Below are 27750 nucleotides of genomic sequence, written 5' to 3' on the forward strand. Positions count from 1 at the left end.
GTGGGATTCATTGTAGACCACCGCGGGCCGTGCTGCAGGAGAGCGGCGGGAGGTTGGCATTGTCCCCGCCGACACGGTCAGTGGGACATGGCCCGTCTCTGGGGCAGCGCTCCCGTGCTGGGCTGCCCAGGGGGCTGCGCCGTGCGGTCGCAGGTGAGGCGGTGTCACGGCCAGCTCCGCTCTGCCGAGGCGCTGCGGGCCCGGCCGCCACCGCCGTGCGGGGCAGGGGCGGCCGGGAGCCGGCGGGGGCGGCGCGGAGGGGGCACCGAGCGCCCCAGGGGAGGCGAGCGGAGCCCGCCGCCCTCCCACCTCCCGCCCCTTCCCGCCGGCCGGGGACAGCCGCGCCAGCTGACGCCCGCAAACTTTCCTGCTCCCGCTCCGAGCTGCGCCTCGCCTCCGGCGCGGCGGGCGGCACCGGCTGCCGGTGACCCCTCGGCGCAGGGGCACGCAGGGAGCGGCCCCGCAGCGCTGCCCGCCCGCCCGGGGGACGCGGAGCTCCGAGGGGACACCCGAGCCGCGGTCCCGTGCGGCGGCGGCTGCCCGGGGGAGCAGCGCCTCGGCCGCGGGACAACATGAGCCAGCAGCAGCCCTATGGCCCGCGGAAGAGCAGCTCCCCGGCGCCCGGGACCCGGCGGAACGACAGCCAGGACTACCTGCTGCTGGATGCGGAGCCCTGCGAGGAGAGTGCCCTGCCGCCCTACGCCTTCTACCCCGTGTGAGTCCCGCCGGCCGGAGCCGGGGATCCCTCCCTCTCTCCCTGCGCTGGCGCGGAGATCTGCGCTGCCTCCCGTGGGAAGGGGGGAGGCAGCGGCGGGACAGGTGGTGGCCGGCGGGGGGCACGGCGTGGGGCTGGGGCTGAGCCCGCGGCGGGCACCTGTCATCTTCCCTCGCCCTCTCCGGAGGACGAGCGGGGTGTTTGTGTTTGGGAAAGGCGGAGGAGCAGCGTTGGCACAGCCGTGCCCAGCTGGCACCTGTGTCCTCCTCTGCGCAGCCCGTGGTGCCTTCCCCACTGTAAGGGATGCGGAGGGTGGCTTGGGTTCAGCTGTGGAGAGTGGGGCGAGAGACGTCGGTTGTACATAAACCCAGCAGATACCGTGAGTTTTAATATAATTACAGAAATTTTACCTCCTGCAATCGGTTGCTCCGACTGAGAGAGCACACACTGCAAGCATATGCATAAACCCGTCCTCCTTTCATTACTGCATTTCGTCAAAGTCGTATAGCCTCACATAATTTCATTATGTGAGTTTTGGCGGGTGAGTTTTGCCAAGTATTTATCATTTAAAGCAAGGTATAAGAACATATGGAATAAAGCTAAATTACATGAGCATAAATTACAAAGGTTCCACGAACCACAATTACATCCAGGTCGCTTAACGTTCAGTGTTGATAGAGCCCTTCTGGTTATGTGTGGTTAGCATGACTTCTGTAATTACCACTTGTTAATGCCTCTGAGGAGAAGCTATGCCACAGAGGGGGAAAATGGATATTAAGCGGTGTAAGATGAGTCCCAAAATCTCAGATGATTACCAGAAGATGTGTACTTTCCTTTGTACAAATTGTATTTTGTTGCTTAACTGGTAAATTTCTATTATCAGTCTTTCCTAATATTTGCTGCTTTATCTTTGAGCAACTTATCAACCACTTACCAATTGCTTGGGTACAGGCAAGGAATAAAAGCAATGAAACTGGGAACACTCACAGTGTTTGAATATTTATAAACTCAGCTAAGAACAACCAGAGTTTTCAGAATTCACTGCTGTTATTGCTATTACTAAGTGTCTTTGTGGATCACTAATTCACTATGCTCATGTAGCTATAACAGTATACATTATGGCACATTGGACTTGAACCTCACCTCAAAATATATGAACACACCTGTTTAATGAATCCTTTCAGAAGAAAAAACCTTATGATGGTTAGTTCAGAGTTTGGTTCTCACCAGTAGGCTTCAGTTTTGAACTAATATGGCAATTCTGAAGTTCCTTTGCCGTTTGCTCATTCAGAATGGTTGTGCAGCTGTGAAAGGATAGATCTTGCATACATGTTTCAAAGCTTTTCTTAAAAAAAAATCCACAAGTCTGCGGGGTCCTGCTGTCTTAACTTCAGGAGTATAAGGTCATGGTCCAGCACACTCCCAGTGTGGAGTTTGCCTCTCATCATCTCACAGTGGCCAAAAGGAAAGCCTACATCCCAATCAAGTTGCTCTATGGAACAAGGGGAGCACTAAACACAGGAATTTATCTCCAATTACGTCATGTCAGGAACCTAGATGACTGCTTCTGTTGTACAGGTAAGTCCAGTACCCTGGAGTCCCTCACTGATAGAAGATGTTTCCATTAGTCTTTGAGAGAATAGACAGAAGCTACTTGATATGCATAGAAGGTGTTAATTTGAGAAATGTGCCCCTTCTCAAATTTATATAATCACTGCTTAAAAAGGGTGCTTTAGTAGGCAGTGCTTTATTTTACATGCACATTAGGTGGGGGAAGCTGTCCTTTGGGGTTTCTCTGGATATGGAAAAGAACCACTTCACATACATCCATAGGCAATGCCTACATATGGGCACTGCAAGGACTTCCTTGGCTGGCAGGGATGAATGCAGTGAGTAAGTGGGCTCCCCCAGGATACAGTGATTACCAAGAATAGTTTCTGAATTTTCCTGCCTAAATTCCACCTCCATCACATTTGAGGTACATTTTGCAGATCTGTCTTTTCAGCCAGAAGACATTAGTTTTGTTAGCGGCCTTCATAAGGCCAAACATATAATCAGATGGGCAATGTTTAGGATATAATTTTTTTTACTCTTTATCATTTACATTCAGTAATAACACTTTTATCTACTTTTTTTTAAAATCCTCAAATTACCAGTATTTCCTGATACTATTATGGTGATTAATGCAGAGTACAGCTGATGTCCAAAAAAAGCTGAGTTGTACCTCCTTTTAAACATTGCTGAGAGGGTAACATGCTTACTGGTGTAATATGGCATGTGACTATTGTTTGAAAAGTAGTTTGATACTAAGGAATAGTTTTTCTCAAGTGGTGATTTAGTGCTAATGCTGACTGGGTGTGTTGTTTGTAGAAAATATTTTTCATATGTTGTTTTGTGACTGCTGTTAAGTGATATAGTGGCTGGATAATAATAAACATCCAAACCATTTATAGAGAGCCATTTCTGGTGGTTTTAGCTCTTCTTTCTGGAGAACAGTTCTATTGTGTCCAAGGTAGCTGCTACCTTTGTTGTAAACAAGACTTCAAGACTGTACCTTGACCTCATCAGCTGTGCCAAGTAGGGTCACACTGTCTTGTAGCAGTGGATAGAAGGTTTTTACCTTTATTTGTGGTATGGTGCAAAACAAAATTCTAATGGGATTTTGTGCTGAAAAATCTTGCTTTTCTTTTGAATTCAGAACCTTTGATAAGAAAATCACAATTTGAGCAATCTGTAGAATTCTTTTCAAGAATTTAACAATTATGTGTTATAAATTATATGCAAGAAATACTTTCTTTCTAATAGTCCTCTTCCATCTTGTCATCAAGTCTTGCCACTTATGTATCAAAAAACATATTGCAACCTATATGTCAGAAGATTGACTCCTGAAATGCAAAAATGTGGTATGTTGGTTTTTTCCCTCTTGTACAAGTATTTCATTGGCAAAGAGCCCCATTTTAAATTTTAAAATAGAATGGAAAGTACACTTTAAGGTCTAACCCCAAATCCTAGTGCTGATGTGCAATGGGATTTGAAAGTGATAGCACTTGTATGTAAACTTCCCCACTGAACAAATGTTATTGAAGAACAGATTGTTAGTGTATTAAGCTAGTGAGAAGACACTAATTCAGTCAGACATCTGCTTATATTGCTTATTTATACTTTAAAGTATTTTGTATTGTGAAAAATAAATGTTTTCTTATACGTGTGAGGAGGGATAATTGTGTATTAAAATGTCAGTTGTAAAGTAAATGAGGTACACAAATTATCAGATGAAAACAGGGGAAGAAAGGTTCTGTTGTGCATAACTGTCTTGAGGCATAGATTATTCCTCAGCATTTGTGGTTTTCTGATGAAGTGTTTCTTGGCGTTATCAAACCTAGTACATTTAAGACCCATTCTTTGTTAAATAATATATTTTACGATTTCTTTTCTGTCTGCAATATAACAGTGTTTGCTATTGACAGCATAATTTTTATCTCTAGTCTCAACTGTCTTGCTTGAAATGACCTGTAAAATTATCTTCCAGAATCTTCATTAGACATAATCTCTTCAGGGAGTACTGTACAATGTGGCAGCTGTGTTTCAGATTGCCAGTCTCTTTGCTGAGATGTTATGTCTTCTGAAAATATGCTGTACCAGTTTTGTTGAGATCAAAAAGGTAAAAGAGTTGATATGGAGGGGGTTCATTTCCTTTTATAGCCTAGTGTATGGAACACTTTCCTATGATTTAGGATGATTTAGGATGGATGGATCTACTTCGTAGTGGGCACTGGAAAAAAAAAATCATGTCTGAATCTCTCATATTCTGAGTGACTGAATGTAGTCTCTGAGGTCTTGAGTAAAAGAACAACACCATTATTTCCAAGGCCCAGAAAATGCAGCCTTTAGTTTGCTTTGCATATCCTGCCAGTATTAAGAGAATGCTTCGCTTTCAGTGTTAAGCATATCTTTATTTCAGTTAGGCTTTTTCCCCACATATGTTAATTTCTGGTGAAGGCTTGTGGGATTTCTTGGGTTTGGTTGTTAGGCACTTTTGTGTTCACTATGTACACTCACTAATTTAACAGTGAACCTCTTTGGTCAGCTATAATATGTGAACAGTTTCCTATGCTAATACTTCATAATCAATTTTGCTTGAGCCATTGCAATATATCTGTAAGTTTATTTATACCCTAGCTCTTACATAGTTACCAAACAAATGAAAGTCACCTCCCTGTGGGACCTAATTTTATAAAACTGGAAGATTTCCATGAAAATATAAGTCATTTTTTAAGTTTATGTGAGGAAGGTGGGGTAATGATTAAGAAATGTGTGGGATGTATATGGGATACTTTTCACTGTAAATGTTAATAACAAGCATGCTCTTTGTCAAACACTCTCCCAGCAGTATTTACCACCACAGAAGCTGAAGGTTGTAATAACTGGCTACTTGAAGGATTCCTGCCAACTATCGGTATCCCCAAATAAAGGCAACTTGGCATGGTGGGTCTGCGTCATCAAGCTGTGTTAGATTTTCCAGCTCTGTAAACATGAACAAAAGAAAATTTTGGCAGTTAAACTGTATTCATGAAATTCTTTATAACTCGGTTTCATATTTCAAGCTGTGATGCAGTCCAGGCAATGACATAACAAAAAGCTTCAAACTTAAAGTGCATACAATGAGTCTTACATACATGTTTGTGCACATACTTGTGAGTGTAGCCACTCGCACACAGGGTCTACTCAATGGAAGGCTTAAAGGATTTGCATTGATAAGCAGTATTTAAATGTAAGTTTTGTTTATTAAACGTTGACAAAAAGCTTAATGGTAATTAAATGACATGTAGTTTTCTACAGAATGGATTAACATTTCTGTCTTGCAGTAGCATGGTTATTATTTGTTTAGCACTGACAAAGTGCAAGCAAGTATACTATTTTTAGTGGAATAAGTTGTGGAGTATAATGTGAAGATGACTGAATGAAATCTGGGTTTATTTTTTATATCCATTTCTATACAACTACAGTTTTTCATACTATTAGTACAATTGTCAGCACTGCTCTATTGTACCCCTCCAACCCAATATGTTTAAATAAATATTTGTCAGTATTGGGGGTGGGGGGGAAGCAGGCTTTGACACTAGGAAGGAAATGAGAGATTTACTACAACAGCCCCGAGTAAGTGAAATATCAAGTATTGTCATTTTTAGGTGTGCTCTCAAAGCTGTGTGGGAAGTGTGGATAGCTTGTTTTCTGCAAGAGTTGAATGTAGGTTCCTTTTATTTAAAAAAAAGTTACTGATCTGAGCAAAATGCCAGTGTTGTAGATGTGGATTTGCTGAATGAAAACTTCATTGTGGATGAGCCACTTTTTTAATGTGGAATTGCAATGATGAAATAAAACATGAAAAATAGTAGTAATAATAATAGTAAAAGTAAATCATGACGAAGCAGTGCGACGCCCACCTCTTTGCTCAAACATTCCTTCAGTAGTGCTCTTAGTCATAATACTGTTATTAATTAAAAACAAAATGAACCTTGCCCACTACCAGCTCAGAATAACATGACCAGAGTTCTTTTTTGTCCTTAGAACTTGATTAAATACTGGTTTTGATGTCAGTATTTACCTTATCGAAGAGATTAAAGAACTGAGGATATTTTAAAAAATATTTAGAATCTGTGAGGCCTTACTATGCAGGTAGAAAGAAGGATCATAAACCAAAAGATCATGGTTGATGCACAGAAAACAGAATAGAGACCAGAAGGTCTGGTGCTGCTGCAGCACTAACAATTTTGCAGAATATTCAGTCCAGAGGGTTTTTATGAAACTTTGTGCTTTGTTACAAAATCACAGTCATAGAATGGTTTGAGTTGGAAGGGACCTTAAAGATCATTTAGTTCTAACCCATCTTCCACCCACTAGATCAGGTTGCACAGGGCCCAACCAGGTTGGCCTCATATACTTCCAGGGATGAGACATTCACAACTTCTCTGGCCAGCCTGTTCCAGTGCCCTCTGAGTAAAGAATTTCTTCCTAACAGCTAATCTAAAATCTTTCCTGTTTTAGTTTAAAGCCATTCCCTCTTGTCCTATCTGCATGTGTAAAAAGCCATGCAACCTTGTTTTCATAAACCCCCTTTAAGTACTGGAAGGTCTCAATGAGGTCTCCCTGGAGCTACCTCTTCTTCAGGCTCAACAACCCTAACTCTCAGCCTGTGTTCAGAGCAGAGGTGCTTCAGCCTGCTGATCATTTTCATGGCCTCCTCTGGACCTACTCTAACAGGTCCAAGTCATTCTTGTGCTGAGGACTTCAGACCTGGGTGCAGCATCTGCTGACCATGCAAATTTTGAAAAAAACAGTGGATCTCTTACAAGTGGCACCTCATATTCTTTTGATTTAAGTCCTGGTCTATTGACGGTCCTGGGAGTTATCCTAGATGGCCCAGGCTTTCAGCAGGTTCAAATTACAAACTGACTCAGTTGTAAGTGACCCCCAGCAGCAGCAGCCCCTCCTGACCTTGTGCACAGACAGGTGTTGTAACAGATCTGCGCTCGGCCCGGTGTGGTATGCCAATAGATGTGCACACGACAAGTTGTAGTCCCTGAGCTGCACAGAGGACCTCATATATTTCCAATCAGGGCAAACTGCTATACAGTTGAATTGTTATTTTGAAGAGAGAGAATCTTGATTTCACCATAACACATAGGGACCCACCACATGCAAGAAGGCAGTGTCTGACTTGGAGCTGCACAGTAACTAGCCTGAGACCGAGGAGTCATTGGAAAGGTTTGACAACCACAACCATCTTGTTTTCTCCTCAAATGTATTTTTAAGTTGATCAGCTTAACTAGCAAATAGGTATGTGCCCAGCAGACTGAAGGGGTGGACTACTGAGCTGGTCTGTTGCCTCCTGTTGTCTGCTGTCAACACTGGAGTTAGTTCAGATGGACACTTGGTTGCGCTGATTTTCCTCCTGGCCCAGTCTGGGTTTATCCTGTTGTGCTTCTGATTTACATTTTCTTTCTCTTCAGTAACATATTTGACTGTGGTCCACATGTTTCAACTTTTCTAGTCATGATTTTTCTCCCCTTATTTAGAATGGATAGCCAAGTCATACTGGTAAACTTTGTTAGTCCTACTCTACGTGTACATGTCTTAGACCTGCCAAGTGGTAATAACCCAATACTTGGAGCTTTTTTCACACAGTCCAGCTTTCAGCTTTCCAGCTGCTGGGTGCTTGGCAGCAGAGAGCAGTTCTTACAACAGCAATGCTTTAAATCATGGATTGCATCAGTCAAACACCTCTACAGCACCTGGCACATCACAGGAGAACTTAACATCAGTACCACCAGTGTGAATCTAGGAAATAGTTTTAACTGAGGTGCAGCCTGTGGGAGGATTCTTTGGAAACTGGCATCATGAAACTTGGAAGGTCTGTGCCATTGAGGCATGAGCTGTGAATGTCACAATTAGCATTTCTGTGCTAACTGTGGTGTGGGAAAGTGCCTTCCCTTCCCTATGTGCCCACGCCCTAGTGACATGTAGCAGAAGTCCACTTAGAGTGGGGGCTTGTGTTGGGGACAGTGTCTGATATGTCTGATCACTTAGCAGTGGGCTCCTGCATCTGTCCCACATGGAACAACAGAACTTGAGACAGAAATACGTTTTAACTTGCAAGTCCCGCCACATAGATAGCTTACTGCCATGGATAATCCAGGTATTAGTTAAAAAAATGGATTTTAGTTTTTTTTCTAAGCATTTACAGTATGTGCCAATGTTTGCAGTCATGAGTTTCTAACCATATTTAGTGATTTATTTGAGATAGGAACCATTGTATTGATTTTTTTTTTCCTTGGTAAATCTTTCAGAAAACATAGTAAACTTCTATAAGTTTTCTAGCTAACTGTTTTTCAAGACTGAAGACTATAAACCAAATTTCCTTTCTGTTTTGCAATGCAATTTTTGATTGTCTATACTAGTTTAATTCCACTCTGTTAACTTTTAGTTTTATGCTTTGCCTCCTTAAGCAAATCTAAAATTACTTTCAATTTTCAAGTGTTTTAAAATTTTTCCTAATGAAATATCACATGTACTAGACATTTCTAATTTATTATCTGCACTTGCTAAGTTTTTTGGATTATACATGAGCTGAAAATATGTTTCTTTTGTTTTTTTTTTTCTTTCTGGATTTATTAATTTGTAGTTAATTCGAGTAGAACTACAATGATGCAAGTATATTAAGTACAGAATCCTACTTTTCCCCATGTGATACACGATTTTGTTTTCCTCTCTCTCCTTAAGTGTAGAAATCTGAGCTAAAAAATGCAACCAAAGTGCAGTAGGGCTTACAAAACTTAAATAATATGACTTATTTTCAAGTAGTGGGCATGGATGAAACTTTTCAAGGATACTGGGTGCTTTGTATGGCTTTATGTTGGTGTTCTCACATCAGGATCTTAAAAATTAAAACACAATAGCAAAATCTTTAGAAATCTTGGGCTGTAATCTGTGTAACTGTTCAAGTCCCTTGGATGCTGGTGAGGCTGAGAGTTTCTAACAGCCCCTTGCTGACCAGGGAAGACTAAGGAGTTACGGCAACATGGCAGATATGGTGGAGCAAGAATAGCAGTCTTGAACTGACATCTAAGCAACAAATAAAACTACCAAAAATTAGGAGGGGCGAGGGACTTACGTTTCTGAAGATGCAGTCTGTGTTATTTGAAACATTCTGTAGGGCACTGCTAACAAAAAAGTCAGCAATAGCAATATCTCCAGAAGGTCTGCAGAATGAATGCTGCCCATGGTACTGTAGAAGTTAATGTTCTCCATGTTTCTTCAGAAAGGAATTTTAGAGGTTTAAATCATTTAGCTCATCTGATGTGAGCTCATAGGTTGGTAAATAGCAAATGATGTGATAGTGAAATTTTATTTGTATAATAAAATACAATACCTGACAAGTTGACATATAAAATACACACTGGGATTTCTTACCCCACAGCCACTTCCACCCAGAATTAACAACGGCATTTAATGCCTAACAGGAAGAGAAACTCTAGGCAGGGATTTACAGAGACAGCAAGGCTGATGCCTCTTGTCCTACAAAGCTGTCTGAGGGTCTTTCATGACCTCATAGGTTTCTATGTTACTGATTTTACATCAAATCTAAAAAGCAGCAAAAATTACACTAGTTATCAGTGAGAGCACTAATAATACCTTAAAGGGAAGGAATTTCCTTTGTGGATTATCTGGTTTCATGCAGGATTTGTGACACGACTCCATGGATGAATGAAGAAGATGCTGCTGGCAGCACTGCTAGGTGTGTGTGTGCCTTTTTCAACCTCTGTCCATGACAAGAGTTCTTACTCCCTGCATACAGGTATTGATATCTCCAGAGGGTCAGAAAAGGCATGGAGGTACACATCAAGAAGGAGGGGAAATAGAGACACTCACTGCAGGAGGTTCAGGATGTTATGGTGAAATTCCTGTCTGTATTTCCTTTTCATTGAAATTGAGTGGTGGGTAGGAGGGATGGTGCATGTCCAGGTTTCACCCCAAGGACAGCATGCATGCATGTGTGCAGGAAGATGCAGGATTGGTGATGTATGCTCCTGATTGCTTCATATTCCTAAGTTCACCAGTTCCTGATTTTATGAGTTTGAACTTCTAGATGAGGTTCTGGGTATTCCATATTGTGGATAAAGCATACTAGGATTGATAGAAACTCCACATCCATCCATGGTTTGTTTTCAAATCCTTTATAATTTAGTAAAAATGTCAGGAACTTTACAATTTTCTTTCACTTTTGATTTAGTCACAGTATTTGCAGTTGGAAAGTAGAAATCTTGCTGGTGCCTGCCTTTATCTCAGAAGTGGTCTTCAGACTTTTAGTTAAAGATTGCTGCTCATGAGGCAGGAGTGGCAGCAAGTGTAGGAGATGCCAAGAGATTTGTCTGAAAAATAACATCCAGCCTGACCTTGTGGTCTGGGCTTCTTCTCTATTACACAAAAGGGACAAGCCCTGAAGGGGCTTGGGAGATCTGTCAGATCTCTTTCAGGACTAGGTGAATCATACAGGTGAATAAAATATTGTAGAAGGCAAATGAATGGCAAATCTATATCCCTCAACATCCAGATGCTCTGGTGCTAACTTCAGTGGAATTCATGTCCATATGCCTGTGGAGAATGTATCCTCAGTCTTCATATCCCTGAATGTACATTTTGTCCTATCTTTCACTGTTTCTGTTGTAGTGTAACTCTTATATAAGGAAGATGATCTATTTAAGGACTATGAAAATGAGAAATATACAGTGAAAATCAGCATGTATTTATTTGATCAGGGCTAAATTCTGACAGACATGTATTTATATAGATGGATTTTCTGGCCTTTGACTACTGAACGATACAACATTTGGACTTACATTTTTTTTGAGAGAAGAGTTGAGGAATACTTTGTGTGTTAATCATGTAGTCTTCTGTACTGCATTAGCAAGCAAAGGCAGGAAGAAGAATGTGATATAAATGTAGACCTGGATGGCTTTATCTTTTGACAAAAGTAATTTTGTTTCTAATTTAAATTCAAATTTGAGCCAAACAATGCATAGTGTTCCATTTTTACTAAAAGCTTTACTTACAATTTGCAAAAGTATTGGATCTGATTTTTTAGAAAGAAATAAATCATAATGGTAGATTCCATAAGCATCACAAAATATTTTGTAAACTTTTGGATATTCTTTCCTGATTTTCCAGTTGGTTGTGATCAATAAAGTAATATTGTCAGTGGTGATATAATTTTGTGTCAAAATAGACTTGCCTACAATTAAGGCTGTTTCCTAATATGCTGTGATGTTGGATTGTATTCTCCCATCTTGAGTTCCATACATGGCTTGTTGACATCATCTTTCATTAATTTAATGTTTCTGCAGTCTGCATGCAGGCTAGTACAAGCTGAAGTTGACAATGTACCTCAACCGCAAGCAAGATTTTGCTCTGCAATTATTTAAAATTTTAAAACATTAATTGCATAAAATTTGCATTAAGTTTGCATAGAAAACGGGAACATTTTCTGTTCAGGAATGAATAAAAATCTTAATTTTCAATGTCTTGGTGACCTGTCTGTTCATACAAAATTATTTTCTTCCATTAATAAATTATTTACATGTATACAGATTTTTGTTTTTTTCAAGGTGGCTAGTGACTGTCTGTTGAGTTTAAGGAAGGATCCTACCCATTACTAAGCAGAGGGGTAGCATAATGTTTTTTCCTCAGACCTGAAAGACAGCAAAGATAAGCGTCATATTTAGAGACATGAGGGCTGTTTTGGGAAATCAGAATTACATGACAGATGCAGCCACAAAGTGTCTTTTCTGAGTGAGATGTAATTTCTGAATAATTTCTGTATCTGGAGTAGTTCTTTTGAATCTATCAATATTGTACTGGGAGAGGGCAAATGTTTCCCCAGATATGAATTTCCAACCAGACAGCCCCTGGGCAGTGGTACAGTACAGCTGACTGCTCTTTATGGTAAGAAGCATGGAACAAGATTTGTAGTGCTGAATGGTGCCAGAAAATTCAAGTGCGCCCATCTTTGGAAGCTCACATCCAGACTCAGAAGGAGTTCTGCTTGTAAGGGATGTGGGATGACTCTTTCAGTGTGTAATGCAAGTCTGGGATCCTGCCTCTGTATCTGCTGGGGTTGTAGTGCTCTGCTGTGTGATGACAGCAAGCAGTCAAGATAATTGAAACTTTATCATCACATTATATGCCTGTTTGTACTAGGTAAACATTTTTTTGTAATGCTCATTGGGCCTTTTCTCATGTTGCTGTACTTAAAACATTTTTCCTGAACATAGACAATGGGTCATTAGTGGAATGTACTCACAGGTATCACTATCTTGCCTGAAGATAGGATCACCTTACCTCTTGTTCTGCTTGGTAACCCCTAAGTCCAAGACTGAGACAGATGGTAGAAAAAAACAAGAAAGCATCTATTGCTGTTCTGTATTCTTGAAACTACCAGTTCTGAGGATGTAAGAGGTAGTAAATATCAAATTATGACTGCTTAATACTTACAAAAAAAAGGCAGGGTGCTAAAAATGCTTTAACTAGAAGGGATGTTTAAAATGAATTTAGAAAGTTAGGGACGTACAAAATAAGAATGCTGTTTTTTCCACCTGTCTCCCAGTCATCAAGCAACAGTTTACTAAAAATTCAAGGTAATTTCCAGAAAAAGCAAAGTCATGTGAAGCTGCTGCTGTATATTCTTATACACTGGAGCTGGATGTCACAGAGTGGGGGAGAGAGGCAGTGAAACTATTTTCATGACACATTTCATATGCAGCATCTAGAGAAATGATATGTTGACTAGACTAACTGTATATCCCAGAATATTACTGCTGCATGAGAGCATGATTCTCTGTTCTTCACACTTCTGCACTTACTGCTGCTCCAGAGAGTACACAATATAACACTTACAAGAGGATCATGAGGAAAAAAACCCAACTTCTAAGTAAACAAAAATTTTAAGTAAAACTCTGAAAGTGCATGTTTTGTCTTTTTTTTTTTCTCCCTTCTTCTGTTACCTTATAGACTTGGCAAAGTAGAACAATTTCATTTTTCTGATAGAGAATATATATGAAGGCTGTGTTCCCATTTCCCAACTCCTATGTAAAAATGAAAGCTGATTAACTTTGGAATTTCAATTCACATAAAATGTTATTGGTTTTGTATCTGTTTTCATGGTTAAAAAAATTAGTATTTCAATTTTTTTTCCAAATAAGTCTTGACAGTGTTGTTCTCAGAAGTATTCACCTTCTACTTTTTGATCAAAATTGTTTAATTATGTCTGAAGTAAGGATGTTTACATTTGGCTCGTTGAAGCCACCATAAATCATACATGAGTCAATTCAATGTTAACTGCTTTCGAATTCCCCCTTGGATGTTGTATAGAGGACAATCTCAGCTCTCTGCTGAACTCTTTCCCTCAATGTGTACGTGACTCGACTCCCTTGGCACTCAGCAGTATTCAGGGTGTATCTGCTTGTTTGTGTTCAGCTGATGATGTTCTCTCAAGAGACCAGCTCAGGCAAAGCAATTGTGACCAAAACTACAATTCTGTCTCCTTTCAGTAGGAAAATATAGCCAATTCTACTGTGGAACTGATGCAAAGGGGTGTGTTTCATTTGGAGTTACAAAACAACCATATGAATGCTTTCTTCTCTACACCATGAAATTTTAGATTCAAGTAACAGAGCTTCCCCTTCTCTGCTTCATTTTAATGTATTTGGTTAAAATCTGATAAGTGAAGTTAGACAGTTAGACAAGCATGAAGAATTCCACATGAAAGATTTTGATGTTCAGAACCTGTATTCACCACCAAATAAATGAAAAGGCCACTTTGATTCTCATTTTTTCCCTGGTTTAGTGTATTTCTCCAACAGAAAAGTTTCCTTCCATCCCAAAGAACTACTGTTGGATGGGTCTTAACTCTGCTAGTGTACATGCAATTTTATTGTAAAAAATGCTGTGCATTGTTATTCTGCTTTGGTTCACTGAATTCTCTGGATGTTAAAATCATCATTCTTTACCACTTAACACTATGTAACTAAAAAAAGTTTTAGTTAAATTATAGTTCTCTGGAGTATGTTGGAAAACCGTATAATTTGCTAGTAAGGAGAACTATGTAAAAATTGGTTTTGTTTGGTATTTACCTTGCATTTGAATGTCAGTGCTCCTAAATCTGTGCTTATGTGTCAGTTTGAATAAATACAGCTTAGGAAGATTTCTCATGTCTATATTTCACCATAGGGAATTATTTAGTGGTAAGGTACATTTGTGGGGTATCAAAGACCAAGTTTCAACTCAGGAAGAACAGAAATCTCAGTCCACAACTGCTACCTGCCAGAAAAATATCAGCAAGTCGGAACCATTCTTCTGCCTGTTTCTTATGTTTTTTTTTCTTGAAGATAAGGGTCTCAAGGTTTTCTCTGTATATTCTGAAACTTTATTTTTCCCCTGTGAAAATAAACCCCTTGATTTCATTTTAGCTATAATAAGAGTCTCAGTTAAGTAATTGTAAAAGCCTCTCTGTGTTCTATTATTATTACCTAACTGGAGAGCAACAACAGCTAATGATATCGTCACATATGCTAACTAGCTCATGGATTTCTGCTATTCTGTGGGATCAGAGGTAACATGGTGTTCAGTGGAGGCCAGGGCTTTATAATCTCTGTTGAGTGGTGGGGGGTGGAGAAGATTCTTTAAATTTTACAAATGTCACAGGAAAATATTCTGCATTTATGAAGTAGCAGTAACTGTTAAAGGTCTCATTTTATGTCTCTGATCTATCAAATCAGATCATCTCTCTCTTTTACACTGTACCATGTAATGGAATCACCATTACATGTCAGGTCTGAGAAAGGCAAATGATCTTTTCCTGATGGAATTGCGTGAGTGACTTGCCACCAATTCTGTTTTCACTAAAAGTGTCACTGAGGTCATGATACCAAGTACTTTATTTGTGCATAGTGGGGAACAATAAACATAATTGTTTCTTTATTCTTATAAAGAAATTAATTTTTAATAACAGTAATTGCAAATATTAGAAGTAAACCAAAGTAATTCCTTTTTTTTGATTGTTTTACCTTTTATGTATGCACACACTGAAATGCTAAGCTCTTCTACAGGAGCTCTTCTTTATCCTGAAGTTATATTGTGCTAATTTATTTGGAATTTGTGTGTGTGTGTATGTAGAAAGTATATTTTTTCAAACCACTTTGCAACAGATAGTGCAGAAGTAACTGCTCCCCCCTTTTTTCATGGAATTTTTAACTCTTCTTAGTTTTCTTCTGAGTCACAGCATTTATGTTCTTTTTGTTGAATACTGCTTTGTTTTTAAGCAGTTTTAAGGTAAATTTTATCATATTGCATGGATTCTCCCATTTACTTAGCAATACATCATCACATTTACATAATGAAAATGACTTTTTTCTAACACAGATGCAGGAAGAGTATATATAGACACATTTCATTATTTTCCCCACAAACAGAGGAGGAAAAAAAATGTATTCTTGTACATGAATGGCGTTTATTGTGCAAATCTTTATTTTATCTAAGAAGGAAAAATTTGTTTAAATCTAGAGTTCTCTGGAGTTGGTAGTTAGTGCCAGTATTTCATCATTGGTTGAGCTACAAATGCAGTTTTTCAGTGAAATTTTAATTTTGTAGAAATACGTGGTTAGACCAAGATTCATATTAGGTGATGGATACATTTCATTGTGCTACAGAGTATAATGAATGAACAAATGGATACATGTTAAGTTCTTGAATAAGTCAAATATGACTGCTAGAATAATCTTACCCATTACCTTTTTTCAGTTGTATTTGATATATTATTGCATATCTGTGTTACAGGAAACACAATTTTCTCTAGGTTAATTACTGTCTTGAGTATAGTTATGCTCTCCTGCTTTTTTTGCAAAGCAGAGACAACATACTGTTTGTTCTTCCTCAGGTGCTGAGCAGAAAATGTACATGCTGCTTCTGCAGAAGGGAATTCTCTGTCACTAGACCCTAATCATTCATCCAATTCCAATAGGTTTTCCTGTTGCTCTTTTCAGACCTTTGAAAGACCTTTAGTGCTTTTTCCTGTACTCTGAGTAGTCCTGAGGTTGTCAGTTGTCATTTTCCTAATTAGTTGTTTACATGGCTTTCATTTCATATCCAATCCCTTTTATCCACAATTACATCCACTCATAACTTGCCATATTATTCTAGTTCTCCTTCAGTCATGAGGCATGTATTCAGCATTGATGGTCTATGATATTAATATCCATATTTTTCTCTCATCGTTATTTTATTGGCAGTTTTCGTCAGTTCAGAGCCCTCACCCATGACAGGTAGAGATAAGTGAGAGATACACAAAGAAGAATAGCTTGAAAGATATATTTATAAAAAAGAATGTGATCTGAAATTAAAAAAAAAAGGCTCTGAATAATATTTCAGCATGAAAAACTCTGAATTTGGGGACTATACCTAGGAATTGATGTTATTTGATAAGATCTTAGTGTTGTTATATTTCATATCTGCAGTTCTCAGTTTCTCAGATTTCAGCTACATTTGGTGTTAATAGTCAGATTCTCAAGAAATAAATAGAGACTGAATAGATCTGAGGATAAAAGAAATACTCAGTTTTTTGCTACAACCCGAAAACTGACAAATCTGATTAAAGCATAATTTATTCTTATGTTGGAGTGCTAGTTCAGTGGTGACTGGAAGGCATGTTGATCTGCAATATGCCTGTTACAGGCTCACTGGTTTTTGTTGTACACTGTAGGGTTTGTGGATAAACCGTATAGGTGTATTTCCTCTCATTCAATTAACCATTTTTTCATTTTTTTCCCCACTCTTTTCTATCTTCACTTCCACTGCATTTGAAAATAGATGGCATTAAATGGAATTTAAGGAAATTACACTTTGTCATTAAATGGTCAAGGCAGTGAGAGATTAGCAGAGCTCTTGTCAATGCCAGGACAAACTTGTGTTATCTTGTCAATATAATTTCATGTTCCTCCTCATCTGCTGAAGAGTTCTGTGAGTAGATGGTGGCTGGACCTTACATGGTGTGATTTGTGTAAAGGTAGTCAGGAGTTCCTTCTCCTTCTCCATCACATGGCATCACTAAGGGGCCTTGCAGCTTCCAAGCTCAGGAAATGCATGGCACTGCTGGCAGAATACCCTTCAGCAGAGTGGAACAGGGAGAAGATAAGAGCATGTCTCTCTCACACTCATAAAAAAAGTGGCCAAGGTACCCAGCCTTGTGGGATGTAGAATAAGAGATATTTTCCACCTTTTACATACACAACTCTTTTATTTGGGTAAGTTTTTGAAATGTGATGTTAGCCACCACATGCTCATTCAGATCTTGTAAATGCCAGTTGACACTGTTTAGAGGCTTGGACAGCTTGAACATGAGTTTAGGGGAAGCCAGCATGTCCTAGCATCACACCTTCTAAATACAAGTCTACAGAATGTCTGAAGCAGAAAGTCCCAGTGCCAGAGCATCCCCTGTTATTGCAATAATATAACTAAGTGCTGTGCTCTAGCACTTGTTAAGTGATTGCAAACATAAGCAAAGCAGTTGAGTCACAGTATGGGGAGTATGGCATTTTTCAAACAAGGTGCTACAGAGCTAAAGACACAAATATTTACTGCTTGATCTTAAATCTGTTGTCTGGAAAGAAGAGAAGATTCTAGAGTCTTTCTGTTGTCCAGGCATATAAAGTTGAGAGGAAAAGCAAGTGCTGGCAATCATTGTCGCAGATGGGTCTTGTTTGCAAGGCTGAAATCAGCTGTACTTCCTCTGTTTCAGTGTATGTTGGCTAATAATTTCATACTTTCTTGTGGTTGCCAAAACCAAGTTGTTATGGAGAGAAAAAGAAAGAGCTCTGTAAAGCTCACGTACTGCTGGTAAATCATGATATTAATAAGGTAGGCAGTTAAACAATGTTTAAATATTGAAAAATCAGCATATGTCAAAGAGGCTGAGAACTGAAGAGTAAGACATATAGCTTGTAAACCTTTTAAAAGAGAAACGTACTAAATATGCGACTGCAGTAATGCAGCAGCCCAGCAGAATGTCATAGAATCTAGTTTGACAAAAGCAACAGTAGCTTTATAATGCAAATGATAAGATGGAGGATGCCACAGTTCTCCTTATGGTTTGTCCAGTTTCTTCATTCTGCTTAATCACTGCTGCCAGCCAAAGCAATATTTATGTCCAGGGAGGCAAAATCTCAGGTAGTGTTACAGAAGCTACTGCCTTGTCTGAGGCTGTGTCTAAGTATGGGGGCTCCATTCAAGCAGAATAGTTACTAATTTGTGACCAGGAATGCATGAAAGAATTGTTGTTAGTAGTTTAAAAATGAGTGGACTACAAGGCACTTGATAACTATTAGTTTGTTTTGACAAATGTGATTCTACGGACTTAAGTCAGTTCTGTAAGCTTTTGAATTCATCTGTACAGAAAAGGTGTAGGGAGCAGTGTAAGTAATATGAAAATGTAAATTATTTAAGCTTACAAATAAATGTGTATTCAACCTTAAGACCCCTCCAATTCAGAAAGCACTCGACCTTGTGATTGTCCTAATGTTTTTAATAGAACTAAGGTGAAAAGAACAGTTTCTTTTATGAACTTAGAGTTCAGTAACAGTAAAGGAAAGGGAAAGAACTCATTCTGATATCTTACTACTCTCATGCTTCTACAAAAATATTTTTGCTAGTTTCAGATGTGTAGTATATTCATTATACAGACCTTAAACAAAAACATAGCTTTAAATATATTAAAACAATTCATTTAATTTTCCTAGTGTGTATATTATATCACATTCCTGAACATGATTCTGGAATTCAGTGCTTCTAAAATATTTTAATTATGCTGATATTTATTTTTTTCTATGATTTATTACATTTAGAAGCAGTAAATTAAGTTTTCTGTAGTATTTATTTGCACATTAATGATAATATGAATTAGAAATTTTGAAAGATGTAAAAATCTAGTTCCAGCATGTAACAGTAGTGAACAGTGTTCATATGATTTGATAGAAGGATGGGTAGTCATGACAGTAGTGCACATATATTGAGCTAACCTGTTTCTGTATGTGGATTTTATAAAGCATGTTATAAGGCTTTAATGCACTTGTCAGTTTTGGAGATTTAAGGGGTTAAAACACGAGTTGATTTGCGTAAATAGAGATTGACAGTTGATTTAACATAGATGAGCAGTAAGACTTTTATCTGCCCAGAGGTTTTATTGATTGTAAAATACTAGAATGAGAATTAATTTAACACTGATGCTTTCTTTTTTCTACCTGAGATGATTCAAACATGTCAGCACTGAGTAGTGGAGAATCACAAAGTTTCCTGCCTAGTTGAAGAAGAAGAAATTGATAATAAGGACTGTTGATTACAGGAAAAGAAATTGTCCACTGGATTAATTTCAAAGAGCAAATGGGAGTATTTAAGCACTAAGAAGCAAACCTAGATATATCTGAGAAAGTCTTTAAAAACACCGTGTATCTTGGCAGTAGTCAAGTTGTTGAAGTATCTACTTCAGCCGTTCTTACAGATGACAGTGGAAATGGGAACACCAGTGCTGTAATTTTATAGTTCTCCCGAAGTAGACTTGAAACTTATGTTTTATAGAGAAGTAAGTCATCTCACATCTCTGCAGTTTGTTTATTGCAGGTAAACTGGATTTGACTGCGTATTGCTGTATTTATGCAACACTTCATTTTTAGTTATAAAAATTGTGATATTTTTTCTGCACTTCTCCAGACATTTAGTGGTTGACTTTTTCTTTTGCAGGCTGTGTGAATTCTCAGTTACCTGGATGACTTACATTCTTACTGATTAAACTGCCTTTTGTGTGTGTGTTGTGAGGGATGTTGTGTTTTGATTTGAGAACCTTAACAATTTGCATTTTTAGTAGTTAAGTATGACTGGATGATTTCTAATTTACAAAACTACAAAATAATAATTTAGTGTTATCCACTTTCTTTGATGAGAGTTCAGGCCTCTTTATGGTTATCTTTAGAGTTCCTGTCAATTTATAGAAACAATTCTGTAGGATAATGATACAGGCAATGTCATAAATGCAATAAAGTGAGTGACAGGTAAATACTGTGGTCATAATGGGACATTTATTCATGCCAGCATAACTGGGAAAAAATCAGCTGTCTTGTAACAGTTTACACCATCTGAAGATTACCCTTATTTATGGCATTTATGGCTCCATTCCCTGTGGGAAGAGAGTAGAGTTTGATAAGGTTTATATAAATGGACAACATTGAGAAATATTTTATTTTAAGACCAACTTATTATGAAATTTAAAAAGCCATTTTTTCATACATGCAAAGCCCTCCAATTAGTAGATTTATTTTAAAATTATGAAGATCAGTCTTTCTGATTATGGATGTTCATTTTGTAACACCACTTCTAGAATGAGTAACTTACTGTATGGGCAATTATAACTACTGCAGAAATAAATGTCCTCAGTTTTTTGTATCTGACATTGGATTTACAAGATTTCTGATTCCGTGACTTTTGAACGAGTTTCTTAAGCTTCAAGGTTTGATAAAGTTGCCTGTGTATGATCATGGTAGTATGTTTTTATGTGCATTTGGTCAAAATTTTATCCTGAATCTAAAAACTGTAATTACTAGTCTGTCAGCAACTCACTACTCACTTAGCTATATTTTTTCAATTACAAGTGTAATAACTTCAAGGAAGGTTAATGGTGACCTTCAAGTGTGAACAATACTGAAATATTTTGAAGTTACATTTCAAGATATACAGTATATGTACAAGCTGGGAGCTTTCATTAGGGATTTCTATACTGTGAGTTGATGTGATTTTGATTTTGGGGGTTTCTGAACCAGATAGAAGCCATTATTTGTTTTTCTTCAATAGGTGAAGTTTTTCAACTCAGGGCAGATGTATACTCTTTGACAGCCTTCTCTTCGAGTGAGCTTAGTGAAGCATTTATAGTTGTTTTCATACCCTTTGCTAATTGTAACTTTACACAAACTTTGGTTTACCTAGCTCCATCCATATGTGTTTGGACAGTATCTTTGTATTGAATCAAATAGCTTCCTCCTTATTCCATCATCTCCATGCTTCCTTTTTACACTTACACTCACTCAGGACATTGTTATTTATCCATGCTGGTCTCCTACAATGCTTGTTTGACTTGTGGTATACCACGAAGGGCAGTTTTCATGCTTTTGAGGAAGATGTCCTGAAGACAAAGTTCTCCTTGACTTTTTGCCCTTCTACAGGATGCTGCTGAGCAGGTCTCTGAACATTTGCTCTCCTGAAGTTCAAGGCTAATTCCAATATCTATCTTGCTACCTTCTTTCAGGATTTGGAACAGCACAACCTCACCATCCCTTCTGACAAGGCTGTTGTTGACATGTTAACATATCTTTAACCAATTCTTTCTTTGTGAGTAACAAGTTGGAAAGTTCCCATGCGTGCTTTTTACCTAATCCATCTACAGTTTCTCAAGCAATTCCCTTCACAGTTTAGGAGTGTTGCTGGATCTGTTTGCTGTTTTTGGTTTTCATTCAGCCACCCTGTTTTCAACAGTAAAAGAGTTTACTGAACTGAGCACAGTGGTTGTAGTTGTGGGCTACTAGCAGCTGACTGGCACTAATGACCTGAAACATTCATTTTAACCTGTGTAGACGTAGCTGAGGATTAGCCTCACAGGTCTGCTGTGCAAGCAGTTGACTAAAATTGTGAAATACTCTGCACCAGCTAGTGCCAATTAAAAGAACTTATTTCTTTGTTCTGTAAAAGAAGACTTTCTTTAGCTCTAAAATGGGAAAGATACAGAACAAATGATAGAGAAATTTGTGTGTCTGTATGTGTTTTCCCAAACACTCAGCCAGTCCTGACCTGGGGAAGTTGTAAACAGAGAGTTTGTTGATAATAAGAGACAAGTGGTCTGTCTTATCCCCCCCATACCTCTGTTGCTATACTGGTTTTCCTTGCTCCAAAAGTTTCCCATTGGACTTTAGTTTGCTCCATGCTGATTCTAGAAGGAAAGCCTGAAAGAATAGCTGATGCTCTTTTACTCTGTCTAAATTGGTCCATGCACGTTTGCAAAACCCTGCACCTGACATATGCCCTTACAGGATCACAGTGTGCTTTCCCAACTTCCATCCTTCCCACCCCTCTCCTGCCTCCATTTGGCATTACAGGAAAGCAGCTCTTATATGCAGTTTGGAGGGAGCCATAACTGCAGTTTTCTCAATGCTTAGTTTTGACTTAGTCTTAATAAATAAATCTTCTGTGACAGTTTAATTTAGCTGCATATTATAGCCACAATGTAGCCATTGAAAAGAATCTTCTCTGACAATACATTGAAAGGTAGTGTATTTATAGTTGTACAATAGAGGTTTAAATGTGTTCTTAAATCTCTCTAATAAAAATGTGTTGCAGTAAAAAAAAAAAGAGAAATTGGCCAGAGGAACACTTGCATATTTATTCTATAATAGTATTTCATTGAAAAATTACTCTGAGAGTTCTTGGTAGAATTTATGAGTTTTTTAAATTTTATGTATATACTTCCACTGCGATGTGCAATCTAGTGGATGTTTTACTTCCATTAGCTCCTCTATAAAATACTCCTTAAACAGTACTCCTCTATGTGATACTTCTTATCTGTAAGTCTATTGAAACTAGTTATGAAGTTTTGCATTTGTAGTGCTGAAATTTAAATCTGTATATTGATGTAGTTCTGCAGTGAGTGACGTCTCATTCTGGATGGAGATGCTGTGACTTGTACTGAATTGGAGCTCATAAGCCAAGACAAGTCAGAGCTGGCTCCTGCAGAGTCACCATCTCAGCATCAGTCAACATTGCTGCAAACATGTAGTAGCTGTGTACTGCAGGATGTGGCTTTACTGTACCATGTTTAATTCAGTGCTGCATTCAGTCGTTTTTCATATATCCCAGAGTGCTGGGACATTGCAAGGAGTCCTGCAGACTCAATAACTCCAGTTTCTTCCCAATATGGTAGCTCTAGGCTGGCTTTGTATAGTGTGAGTTCTGTGTATCTGCAGCACGCTCCCACTGTGCATATTGTCACAGCTTCTTCATTACCTTTGCAATTTTACAGTTTGCAGAAAATGAAAATTGCTTCTGTTCAATGGATCATGGAATGAGATTTCCTGCAGAATTAAGTAGCAGCCAGATCATGACTGAAAGAGGTATCCTCCACAGCTCAAGATGTATATAAGGTTCATAAATATTCCTTTCTGCTGTGAAAAAGTTTCTTATGGGAATTTTTGTTGTTAAACACAGATTGTTTTCTTCCTGTTGTGTATGATATGTACATTCCCCTTGTTAAAAACAGGTAAACCAGAAAACATTCTGAAAGGAGATGTGGAGACAGGACATACCTAAAGTCTGCAAATAACTACAGAAACAAGGCTCAAATGCCTAAAGTTTAGTTGGTCCTGGAGGATAGAAAAACTTGCTAGATGAATAACAGTGTCTTAGAAAGCCCCTCACATTTTATGAGTAGTATCTCCAACATGAGAAGCCACCTAAAACCCTCTTTCAAACCCTGTAGAAGAGATTTGGAAATACTTTATAAATAATTTTGATTCAATTTTTAAAGTTTTCTTTAATTTCAGAATTAGTTTTTTAGTTTACAATTTTCATAGATACGATTGACTATCTGAGAACTCTGGTTTCAACAGATAAGTATAAAGAACTCTCATCAGAAAATTGTTCAATATTCCTCTTTTCGTGTAAGTAACTTCTGTTACATGAGGCTGGATTTGAATTTGTGTGTCCATTGTTTCTTTGTAACATAAGAATGAGCAACATTCCAATAAAGTGTGAGAATGATAAAGTTAAGAATTTTTTCCTCCTTCAGTATATTCACACCTGAAAAGTGAATGCAGGTTTCTTGAACCTCAAAATCATTACGCCATCAGCACCAATGAGATTCCGTGGTGACAGGATACAAGGAGTTATACTCCTGTATAACAAATTCAGATCCACTCTATGCTGTTAAAAATGTGGGAAAGATCCTTGCTTAAATAAAAATGTCATACTAAATTGAACTTCAAGAATCTAACTTCAAAATTTTTAGTAGTCTCTTGCTCTGCATTCATAAGAAATTACTTTGCATTCTCATTTTAATTTCATGGATACTATCAGCATATATGACCTAATATTTTTGGCTGTCTACAAAATTAGGTATTTCATATGCATTATATAAATAGCTTACTGTTCCCACAGACAACCTGTACGTGAATACATATGCACAGATATTCACATGTGGATGTCAGCTTGGCCTGAACTTGCTGTTAGCTCGTAAATGCCATTGGTATGGTGCAGCATTAGTGCAGATCCCTCCCAACCATCTTCTAATTGTAAAATAATATTTACATTTTTACATTGCAAACAGCATGTCCAGAAAAAACAGATGGCTATTTCTTTTTCTAATAGATGTAAATCTGAATTGATTAAAAAGGAATTAAGGAAAATTGGAAAGAAAAGTTGCTGCTTCCTGTATGAAGGACTCTTTTGGTTTTAGAAATGTTATACATTTGCAATAGCTGTGAGACCTCAGGTTTTTTTGTCTCTCTCTCCTCTCAAATCCATGAATAACTGCACAACATTCTTTCCTTCTCTTTGTTTTGTTTCATTGCTTGTCCTTGGAAATATATGGGGGGAGGGAAATCTTGTCATTCAGCTAGTGATGTTTCCTGGGATATGCAAGGTTTATTATTTGTTTTGGAAACAGGAGCTTTATTGGGGTTATCCTTGGGCATCTGCTCTCTCTATATTTTTCTTTCACAACGAAATGTGCCTTTTTCAACTTTTTGTGAGTATCCAAGAGTTTCACAAAACACCTGCAAACAGAATCAGTAGGTACTAGGAACTGAAAATAAATTTATATTTTTGTCTCCCTTGTTAACCCATTGATCACAAAGGTACTGTCTTTTCTTATGTGTCTGGACAGCATCTCACACAACAGGTTTCTGCTCAATTGCTAGAGTCCTTATGCTGTATCTGTATGAATAAACTAATAAGTGCTGGGGAATGTTCCTGGGCAGCAGAACTCGGTCATCTGTATTGCTAAATTGTTAGCATGGTGTCTGATATGTTTTTGGACTAAGCCAACTAGCACTCCCAAATATTCCCATGCACCACTCAGGAGTTAACCCAGGGAGTAGAAAATTTCCATTAGCTAGTCTGAATGCTGCCACCCTGTTTTCATAAATAATAGGATTTAATAAGGGGTCAAGGGCTGTTCAGCACTGGTTCACTCCGGTGGCTCCAACACACCTCATTTTTTAGTGCAGATACAACACCAGTTCCCAGATGTGTGTCCCACCCATATGCTTTAACTTCAAGTCAGAAAAAGAGCCAAGAACTCCTAATTTTCTTCAGCTTTCCCTCCCAGGTCTTGAGACTTCCAAAGAAAGAAAATGCATCTTCTGGCTGGAAGGCAACCAAGGACAGGACTAGGACAATGCAGTACGTAGCAGAAAGCACCTACCGTTCTCTTTCTCTATAATCTCACATAACGTGTCCCATTCTAAGCACAAAACAACTATTTCAACTCTTGTTTACTGGGAAATCACTTGTAATGCAGGAACTTGAAGCCTATAATTCTTTTCAGGACCCCGAGTGCCAGAGGCAGCTCATTAGCCTTCCCGGTTTTCCAACAGCTCACTGCATTTGGCATATGAGACCAAGTGTGAATGAACAGAAGCTGAAAGTAAGAGAAATGAATGAGCTTCATCCTCTCTATCTGGAACATTTATATCTTAATTATGGGGTTAAACTCAAGTACACGCTTCTACCAAAAATGTGATATGCAAAATTTGTAATGCACCAAAGTAGAATACATTTGTTTTTTCAAAGTTGTCATTTTGACATACAGCTAAGTCATACAGTGAAATCCCAGACTCATTAAAGTGCGCAGCAAAAGTTCCATTGTCTTTGATAGAGTAAGAGTTTTATCCCTGTTTTGGGTTTTCATGGGTGTTTGTTCATTTGTTTTGTTTGTTTTACTAACGTTGATGTTCTCATACAGTGTGGTAACTAAAGTAAGATGGTGGGATATTTTGATAGTGATTCATCTCTTCCAAACAGATAGTATTATTTCATCTCATCACAGGATTTTTCAGACCTTTTTTGCCTAGTTCCCACACACATCAGTAACATTTGGATCAGATCCAAAGAGATGTTTGGCTTTATCTAGTTTATGCTGCCGTGGTACAAATGCAACTGTGTGGGGAATTTTCACAGCATTATTTGACCTTTTGCAAGATCTTAGATTCAAAATCAGAAAAGTGTTTTTAAGAGGGCATTGGTTCCTATGTAAACCTCTGGGATCCATGTGTTAAATCTAATTTCTGGTACAACTTCAAGCATAATTCTCTGCCTTCTGCTTTACAGATAAAGAGGTATAGTTTGAAAAGCTAGTATTCTTCAGGTTCCAGTGGCAATGTTATACTCAGAATGATTTAAATATGTTGGCAAGATAAGTTTTTGGAACAGAGGACCAATCAGTGTAGACCTGAATCAGAACATGAAAAAGGCTTAATCTTCTCAGATAACTCTAGTGAAGTATATGTAGGTATCTACATCTCAACTAGGCATGCTTAGCTCTTTTACAATCAGTGGAGATAAATAGGCACTTCTAATGAGCAATTCAATTTAGATGTTTGTGTGGGGCAATGAATCATGCTGTGGAAGGGCTTATTTCTGTCCATCAGCAGTGTTGGAGGTTTGGGGCGCCGAGCTCAATTGCAGATGTCTGCATTGTGTACATCTATATTTAGTCAAATCAATTGTATCAGATTGTATCACACATAATGGATATGATTAGATATTATCTCATTTTCCAAGTCAGTTCTGGTGTCAACATGACTATACTCCATTAAAAGCATTGGATTATTTTCTACTGTGCTGAATGACTAATGTTTAAATTTTTTAGAGAAAGCTACACCATACTGACATACAGTATGTTTCTTACTAGTGGATTTTTTGTGCAGTTAAAGTCAGAAAAATCTAGTGTAGTGACATAGACTACGGAGAGCAAGAGAGAGGCTGGTTGACAAAAGAGCTCCCTCCAGATCTCATTAGCAGTAGAAATGTGAATGAATCAGCATTCTGAGTCCTTTGAAGGACTATTTGGAAATGCCTGGGGTGTTCTGCTCAGGTGTGTTGAAATATGTGTAACAGTGTGAGGACTAAAGGCTAATTTGGTCCTTCTATGCAGAGGTGCTGGCATCAAAACAGTCCTTCAGAAATTCTGCAGCCGCTCAAAGGAAAGTGATCACTTTACTAAATTATATTAAAGAGCATTTAAGAATTAAAATCAAAAGAAGAGGTGCTAAGGAACTTGTTGCTTAATTACAACTGAGTTGTAATTAAAAAAAAAAGCATTGATTTAGAAATAACACTTATAGTTATAGACTTAGTCATACCAAGCACTGCTAAAGCTTGAATTTGATGACATATTTTGA

At 38.3% G+C, this 27750-nt stretch overlaps 1 protein-coding gene across 2 annotated transcripts in view; it reads left to right on the forward strand.

Moving 5' to 3' along the window:
* Positions 1-572: 572 nt before the first annotated feature.
* TRPC6 (transient receptor potential cation channel subfamily C member 6) overlaps positions 573-27750 on the forward strand; it is a 79907-nt gene continuing 52729 nt past the window's right edge. For both annotated transcript variants that reach the window (XM_032680848.1, XM_032680849.1), the window contains exon 1: positions 573-715. In XM_032680848.1, coding sequence (XP_032536739.1) covers positions 573-715 — 143 coding nt within the window. The remainder of the gene's footprint in view (positions 716-27750) is intronic.

Source organism: Chiroxiphia lanceolata, chromosome 2 (assembly GCF_009829145.1).
Source record: "Chiroxiphia lanceolata isolate bChiLan1 chromosome 2, bChiLan1.pri, whole genome shotgun sequence".
In the NCBI taxonomy this organism is placed as follows: Eukaryota; Metazoa; Chordata; class Aves; order Passeriformes; family Pipridae; genus Chiroxiphia; species Chiroxiphia lanceolata.